Source organism: Hibiscus syriacus, unplaced genomic scaffold (genome assembly GCF_006381635.1).
Source record: "Hibiscus syriacus cultivar Baekdansim isolate YM2019G1 unplaced genomic scaffold, ASM638163v2 tig00111402_pilon, whole genome shotgun sequence".
In the NCBI taxonomy this organism is placed as follows: Eukaryota; Viridiplantae; Streptophyta; class Magnoliopsida; order Malvales; family Malvaceae; genus Hibiscus; species Hibiscus syriacus.
The window spans coordinates 6,836,486-6,846,014 of NW_024063082.1; the positions used below are offsets into that span (position 1 = coordinate 6,836,486).

General features: G+C 33.0%; 1 protein-coding gene across 1 annotated transcript; it reads right to left on the reverse strand.

Moving 5' to 3' along the window:
• Window positions 1-1,000: 1,000 nt before the first annotated feature.
• Window positions 1,001-3,525, reverse strand: LOC120161988 (protein translocase subunit SecA 1-like). Its single transcript, XM_039172186.1, has 5 exons — window positions 3,225-3,525; window positions 2,924-3,072; window positions 2,554-2,715; window positions 1,888-2,003; window positions 1,001-1,202 (listed from the first exon to the last, which is right to left on the reverse strand). The coding sequence occupies exons 1-5, from the start codon at window positions 3,463-3,465 to the stop codon at window positions 1,181-1,183; spliced, it is 690 nt and encodes a 229-aa protein (XP_039028117.1). The 5' UTR covers window positions 3,466-3,525; the 3' UTR covers window positions 1,001-1,180.
• Between the last annotated feature and the right edge of the window lie 6,004 nt (window positions 3,526-9,529).

The window sequence follows — 9,529 nt, forward strand, 5'->3', positions numbered from 1 at the left end:
CATCGTTGTTACCATTTCTATTACTATATATGATTTTATGAATGATATTATATTATGTGGCCGGGCATCTGAATTATATTTTTGATCCTACCCCCAATTATAATAATTCTTTTTCCTAGAGAAGACAGTTCCATGTAATTATTTCAGTTTTTTTTATATTTTAAAAATATTTTTCTTATATATATATAATTTTTCAATTTTTCGTATAAATATAATTTCATTATATATAAAATTTAAATTATAAATATTTAATATTCAAAGTTTTGTCAACAACTTATACAAGTGGTTATAAGTTCTTTGTTGACACTTCTCCTCTCCTCTTCTCTCCTTTAAGTTGTTGATTCAATACTCATTAGAAACAAAATTATTCTTTTCCTCCCTAGGTAGAAATTGTTTAAAAAATATATATTCAAAGTTTTTTAAAATTTTAAAGAATAAAGGAATAATAAACTGTTATTTTTAATTAATCGGTCATTAAACAAATTAGGAATAGTTCGAATAAAGAAAATAAGGTGAAAGTAAAATTAAATCTTATACTAATAAATAAATGCATAACAATTATTGACCATAGCAAAGCAATATAATATTTGTACTTTGTACCGTTGTGATTTTTTTTTTTTTACATTAAGTGTTCATTTGATTAATCATTAGAATTACCATTTTATATTTACATACTACATACTAAATAGTTATATTTGTCAAACATAGAATAAATTGATATATTTATTCTTTTAAAATTTGCATAATAACTGAATCAAAATCAATATTTCTAACTAAAAGTTCATATATTACATTACACATTCAATCAAAATTTATGTATAAATTTTAGATCTATCCCACCATTTGATAACACAATTATTCTATCAATTTATTTAAAAAAATAAAAAAACATGAAGATTCCATTTGTATATTTGTTTTAATAAAATGCTTAAACATTTTCATTCCTTTAACCAAAATATACTACGAAAAATGTCATGATTCAATTTTTTTTTTTAGAAAAAAGCAACACTATCCCTAAGCAAAAACGCCCTATATATAGGCAAAGTTATCCAAGTAAGAATACGAACCAAGAAACTCATGGCAACAATGTCATCTGCAACTGCATAAAGATTCTTTTTAACAGTTTTGAAGATTCCGGTAAGCCGAGTTTGAAGTATGGCTTTCATCTTCATCTTTGATTCTATTGATCCTTGCCACAGCACCTTCTCATGACAAAATCATCAGAAACAAAATAAGTTAATATGATTAAAACAGCGTGTGAGTTATTTCAATATTCTGGATGCAGTCAATTTTAACACACTGATGTTGTGCGACTACGCTATAAGCATTCACAAAAGATAATTGTTGTCAGAGTCGAGAATATAGAGTAGGATGACTTTATTCAACACAGCTCAAGGATACTAACTTCAAAAGAAAAGATGAAAAACCTATTAATTACGAGTTGTAGCGATTAATTATGATCTGTGTAGTTGAGTAGCAGTCAATTACGAAATTTGTTGTTTTTGTCCACTAAAATGAAAGCAATGACAAATGTTCGAGATTTAAAACTCCATCTCTGGAAGTAAATAACACTCATTAATGTTGGCTTCAAAAGAATTTATGAACATGAACCTCTTCACTAGAAGAGACGAAAGGTAATCGAAAGAGTTTCAAGGAAAAATCTTCGCAGTGGTATATATTTTACTTAAGAAATTCTAGGTAAGGGCAAAATGGCAGTTCAAACCATAAAGTATGCATAGCTGGTTTAGAACTAGCCCTATGTGGCAACCTCTACATAGATGATATAAATCAGATTTTAACAGTTCATCTGACAAACCATGAAAACAAAAGCCTGGACACTTCGTGGTCCAAAAGAGAGACGAATAGGTGAATGTTATGGAGAAGTACCTTTTATATCTCTTCTTGGAACCACATGGACAAAGAGCATTTCTACTTATTTGACCACTCTTTGCCATGTTAGATCTGGCAAGATCCAATGGTGTAGAACCCATCAACTGTTGCACCTGGAAAAGAAATGAATAACATTTCCCTTAGAAAAGATGAAGGGATATGAATAATACTCGTTGCTGATAACTGCAGAAGAAAAATTCCAATGAACTCAAATGAAAATTTCAGCTATTAAAAGTGAATGAAGATGGTCATCTTGGTCTTTCAAGTAACTAATGTTGAACTAAAAACTATAATTGCACTTCAACAGATCATGAACCTGAGCAAAACATAAGAACAGAATAAACAAATGCTTCTGAGTATTTCCTAAACAGAGCAATCTATCATGATAGTGTCTTTTATTCTGAAAATATGTGTATTAGCAACGAGCAATATCCACTCCCATACTCTCCCCAACAGATATCTTCCTTCTCTGTTTCCGATAATAGTTCATCTGACATTCAGTGAGAAGCACCAGGAAAAATAAAGACATATATTTCAAGAAATATTGAAGTTAAGACTGTGTTTTGAGCACTAAGCAATCAAGACAGTAGCTTACACGAACAATTTAATCACTCAACATATTCAAGTAAAAAATTAACCAAAAGAAATCGATGAAAATACTACCTCAGCAAAGCTCTTCGGCATCGGTTTCCCTTCCTCCTTCAGCTGAACCACCTTCTTATGCGCTTCTTTCGCCCAAGTGAACTTTGCAAGCGCATTCTCAACATCCAATAATGTACAATCACACTGCTTTGCAGCTTCTTTCTTCTGATTTGGTTGAAGATTCTACAAATTAAAAGAAATAAGAAATCTAAACCCTAAAATTCACAATCAAAAGATTCATCCATAGGCTTCTTCAACCATGAACACAAACAGAAGCAACAACAATAGCAACCATCAAATTCTCCACCGAAATAAAGTTAAATAAAAACATTTATCCTTATAGAACAAGAAGGGGAATAAAGAAAAATCATGAAATAATATAGAAACTAACCTCGCCAGTCGGATCACAAACTCCGAGGTATCTAATGATGGCTTCTTGTTTCTCGAAAACATCCGCAAATGTGGCGTCGCTGCTTCTACCAACAATGTATTTCTTAAATTGCCCTAGTTTTCTAGCATTCTTCAATTCATCGGCAAATCCTGATTTAACAACATTGATTTAAAGCAAATTAATTTTGAATTTTCTTTTAATAAAATTCCAAAGCTAAAGTGACAGGGCTGTGATAGAGAAGACTAACAGTAATAAAACGGAAACTAAACTCAGACGATAGAACGGAGAGGAGACGACTCACGGAGGAGAGTGAAGTCTTCGGCGCTGACTTTCGGATCATCTGGAGAGGTCTTCTTGCCGGTGAAGACCCCTTTGATCGAGTCCATCCATGAGAAGTGGACAGGTGACGTGGTGATGATCGAACGGTGCTGAAGTATAACTAAGTGACGGTCGGGGTAACTGTAGCCGGAGAAGAAGAAGGAGGACCTGAGATTTCTCTTGGAAATGCTGGTTGCGAATCTAGAAGATAGCATTATTTTCATTTCTAGGGAAATTTAATTGAAGGGTGTTTTGTTCTTTCTTGAAAAGTATGACTGAAAATTTGCTCTGATTTATGCCTTTATGCAAAACTTAGGGTTTAGTTTATGAGATATCTGAGGGGTTTCGATCCACAGTGAAAGAGATGCTCAAAACGGTGAGTTTGATACAGAACAAACTTTACCCGGGTAGGTGGGGTGTGCGCTCTTTAAAAGACCGTTTAGGATTTACACAAAAAGAGGAGATGAAAAATAAGATCATTATCTCGTTGGAATATTTTCTAAACTAGACTATATATATTAAACTCTAGATGGTATATCACAATTTTTTTTATTAATATAAGGTAATTATAAGATAATTTTTTTAAAAAAAAATTTAATCATTTGACATTAAATGTTCATATTTTTATATGCAAGATATCGAATTCGAGACCTTAAGAAATAATAATAATTCTTTAATCACTAAGATATTTTAGTTCGTGTATAATATCATTAAATTTTAGGTTACATATCATTTATATTATTAAACTTTTAATTAATTTTAATATAAAAATTAAATTTTAGTTTTAGCTTTAATTATAGCATTAAGTCACTAAAATCCAAAAGAAGTGAGGACGTTAACAAAATGATATCTTTTTATTGCGGTTATTGATGCAAAAAATGGAGTTATTTCAAATTAGTAAGAGTGTGAATAGTTGAGGCAACGACATCGTAGAAAGATTACTTCGACGTCCTCGAACATCAAACATAGAGAAGAAAAATCTGAAGAATATCAAAAGCGAACGACCTTATTTGTAATCCCATTTAACACATATATCTGAAAACCAATGGAAGAAAATCTCTCTTGAAGTTTTGAATAGACAATTATATAATCCAAACTCCAAAGCCAAATGGTAAATTATCAAGAATCCAAGAGGATGTCGAGGGTAAATTCTCTTTTTGTATTTCATAATTTGTAAACCTATGTAAATATTTCATAATGAAATGTTTGATTTCAATGTTTGTGCATGCCGCAACAGCTACAGTTCAAAGCAGAAAGCCACTGGTGGGTAAATTATCTTTATAATTTAGTTCAGACATCCCCTTGAATTGCAACAGGTCTGGGTTTCCAAATACAAAATAAACAGAAATCTTTTTATTTGTCATACAACGACCGCACAAATACAATAGAACTAGTACAATGATCAGGAAAACCCAAATTTAAAGAAAATAAATGATTGTGTGGATGCTTGTAGTTATTTAGGAGAAGCCAATGCGAGGAATTCAGAATCACGTACCAAAATATCCATTATCTTAGACTCTAAAGTAATTACTGCTTCAATGCCCTTACTCTTCTCAATCCCATTTAAAATAAAAGAATTATCAAATGAATTGTACCGAGTCCCGGGACATCCCAGACTCAAACCAGTTACCGGTCCCCATCCAAAATCAATTTCCTTACTATCAAGTGTGTTCGTCCAACTCACGCAGTCGAAAATCTCCACATCGTCTTGTGAGATAACATCCGTTTCCTCATTGTATCTATCAGTTAGAAATTTCAACAAATCCTCATTTTGCAAACGGGAAATTTGGTCGTTGAAACATCGATTGCTTCTTTAGCCAAATAGGCCAACTCGTGCAACTCGATGTCTCTCTCGACTTAGTTATATGTTGAAGCCGCGAAGCAATACGGGTTCCCTATTGCACGGCTGGGTAATCCTGGATTCATTTTTGTTCGTAAATTCACGGGTTGAGTTAGGACCGATGGTTTCGAAAGTCCACATGCCGCTCTTGAAGCCAACATGGCGTGTTTCCATAGAAATGCAACGAGAGCTAAGGTTCGACTTGGACGCTCGAGACGTTTGCTTTTGACTCTGAACTTTAGAGTGGCTATTGCTTGGTCATCGAACACGAATCTCCTTGTTTTATACCACCCTTCATCGAACCAAATCCTTTCAATTAAATATACGTATTTTTCCGGGATCGGATCGAACGGAGGCAACAATCGTGACCCGCATCTAACATATCGGGATTAGGCATCTTGCCATCAGAGCCTCGATTGAAAGCTGCTCAACTTTTGATGAAAGTGGACGCTGTTGTCGCGTCCATGACCTTGTGGGAAGAACAGAAGGCAATCGCGATCCCGCCACAATCAAAGACGTTGATTTGGATAGTTATTTGGAACGATGTTGAGGTTGGAACACTGCAGTAACATTCGCATGGAAGCAACTGATTGAACGACTAGCTCCGTTTGCACAATGCAGTCGGCTAAGCAACCTTTGACCCTGGCTTCTACATATGGCACTCCTTTGTCATAGGTACCGATTCGGAGGTTGTCAATTGTCCGACCAGACAAAGGGTAAAAGTGATTCAATGTTTTCGACAGTGATTCCTTTAATCCAACATGCCGCTCTTGAAGCCAACATGGCGTGTTTCCATAGAAATGCAGCGAGAGCTAAGGTTCGACTTGGACGCTCGAGACGTTTGCTTTTGACTCTGAACTTTAGAGTGGCTATTGCTTGGTCATCGAACACGAATCTCCTTGTTTTATACCACCCTTCATCGAACCAAATCCTTTCAATTAAATATACGTATTTTTCCGGGATCGGATCGAACGGAGGCAACAATCGTGACCCGCATCTAACATATCGTGATTCCTTTAATCCGACTAAGATTTGGGCAGTAGTGTTGAAACTGGAGTCATTGGGTTTGCTGTAAAAGCAGATCAGCGGTATATAATGTGCTGGAACGAATTGATCTAACAATGACAACGAGAATGGCTTCCGATTATAAACTGCCTTTGAAGATGGCTTAACCATTTCCTTTGAAATAATACGAACTTCCATCGCGGGAACAAAATTGTAATACCCCCAACTCATATCCGACCCGAATCCTAGTCCGAGGTGTCACATTGACTTTTCAAAGTTTATATTTGTATACCAATATGAAAAATTCCACTTTTATTCAATATAAGCTCATAATTCATATTATTAAAATAAAAGTATCTTCAAAACTGATCAGAACGTATATAATTCAAAACATTAATTATATGCCAACTATTTTCAATAACCAAATACAAATAATTCTAAACTCTTTTCTGGTCTGATCATAGGAAAGGAGAGGCTGACCTGTCTTGCCTTGACTATCGCTGCTTCGCTTCTCTATTTGCTTCCAGAAACCTACGTGTGAAACACTCACACGCTAAGTCGATGACTTAGTGAGGCATATAAAACGTACAAGGTAACTATAACTCTTAACAATTAATGCATACTCCATACAATCAAATCATAAAACCCCATATACACATTCATGTAACAAATATGTACATACAATTATATCATCGTATCATATAGTATTGTGTACTGTTTCATGTTCATAAAATCATTTATTTTACCTTACTCAGTTTATAACACATTCACTTGTTATCCTTAAACTCATTCCCTTTTTCATAATTCTTAGTCATATAATATCTATACTATAGTCACCTATCTTATTTCTTATTTCCAATTACTTTTATTTATCATATAACTCATAGACTCTTGCTAGATATTCTATATCATATCATTGTGTACTAATTCTTTATATTCTATTAGTTCATTTTTCACACAATTTGTCACATAAACATATTATCATAACATGTTACAATTTTAATTTCTATAATGTTCTCATATGATTTCATTTCCTAGATCTTTGTACTATGTTTTATATCACTTAAGAATTGAACCTGAAACATATGAAAATTGTCTATACAACCTATTTCTATATATATTTCTTATTTGATGTACTATTTATTTATCTCCATTAATTTATCTAAATTCTCATTTCCAAGTATATATAATTCTATTATACTAGTTCATCTACAAAATATATTCTCACTATACAATCATAACTATACTTATGGAATTCATAACATTTCTCATGTAATTACTTGAAACATATCATATAAGTTCATTATATTCTCTTATATTCCAACATATCAAACGATCATAATTTTTAACATAGATAATAACATATGCAATACATACAACCATTACACTCATATTCAAGCACACAATTACATAACAATCATATCAAATTTATTTCTATTATCTCTTTATTAGCCCATGTACATTACTAAGAACTTAAGGTATGTGAATACTGTGAGGTTGTGCATTATGTTGTTACCACAGTTCGTATAAATGCACCTAAGTGCCACATAGAATTGCATCGTAGTGCCGCGTAGAAATGCACCGAAGTGCCATATAAGATTGTCCCTTAGGACCACGTAGAAAATTCCTTAAGAACCATATACATATGCCAAGGATCAAGTATGTGTCTCAAAAGACCTCACACATGTTCCAAAGAATACATATATGTCCCGAAAAACCGTGTAGACCCTCGACTCTTGGCATGCCAACTATACATCTAGCTCTCATGTCACATAACATGGGCATTAATAGTTATGTTATCACACATTCACATATACACGTAGTCTCATAGTTCTTTCACATAGCTCACTGTCATATAAATCACATATCACATATACATATAGACACATGGTTCACTTACACGTAGAACATTTTCATATGATTCACCTATCATATGTATTTTCTCTTTCATATATCTCATATCACATAGTTCACTTCTCATATGATTTCATATTCATATATCCCATAGCTCATATTACTTTGCATGAATTACAAATATATATATATTATCATGTTTATCATCTAGGTTCATTCACTTAATCTCTTATACGCGTATATCACATATTCATATTATTCATTCAAATCATGTCACACACATACAATAACATATAGCTCAGACACTCATAGCAAATACATGCTCAGGTTCATGAATTCATGCATAACACTATAGGAAATAGACTTATCGCAAGTCTTATTTCCATTAAACATCATATGCTATCTAATATGCACTCACCTTTGCCTCACTAAGTTCCAATCCACTATTATAATTTCCTTTCTTTCGATCGAATCTTAACTTGATAATCATTCCGGAACTTGTTCGTGCTCGATATCTACATAAATACACATTTTAAGGTAATTATCAGATATCTACATCTTGTAATTTGATGCTAATAACTTGAATGAATTTAACATATCAATATTCACTTTTTCCTTTAGGGGTGTACCGATGCACCTGGTGTACCGATGCACTATAGGTGCATCGGTACACAAAATAGCTTCGAAATTACCATGCATCGATGCATTCCAGTGTGCATCGATGCATATTCAAAATTATTCTTAGTGCATCGATACACATTCATAGTGCATCGATGGACCTTCCCAGAATAGGTTGTTTTTACCCGAAAATTATTAACACTTCACCCAAATTTTCCAGTATTAAGCCCTAGTTATGCTACCAAACTTAACTATGATCACTTTAACCAACTTCTATCATTCCAACACCTTATTTTCTTCCATATATTTCCCAAGTCCTTAAAACCAAGAATTTTACCACATTTTCCATGTTATCTAAACTTAATTCTAATTCTTATAACTTCTTATTCTCATAGATGACAAGTCAAATTTAACTTCCAACTTCAATTACTAACTCTTTTCCAAGATTTCAATTTGAAACCTCTTATTTTCAATCTCTCATAACTTGATAATCTTTGAGTTTTAATCCATCTTAAGTTTTCCTTAATCTTTTGTATCACTCTAAGAATCAAAACCAACTTTAAAACAAAAAAATTAGTCAACTTGAAACCAACTTACCTTTGCCATGGAACTTACGAGAAGAGAAAAGGAAGAAGAGAAAACAAGCTCCAGAAAACAAGCTCCAGAATTTTCTTTCCTTTCTCTCTATACCACGTGTTGCTCTCCTATATAAAAGGAGAAATAAAATCCTTCCTTAGAAAAGACCATTTTACCCTTATTACTTTCAAACTTTTTTATTAAATCCAACATCAACACTTTTCATTTAAGTCCCTAACCTTTTAATATTTTCTGAGATTGGTACTAAATTTTAGAATCTTTCAATTTAGTCACTAATCCCGATTTTGGGATATTACAAAAATATTTGAAAGGCTGAAACAGTAGGTATGACTTTGCTGGTTGGTTCAGATGACGAAAACGGTAGCATTGAACCC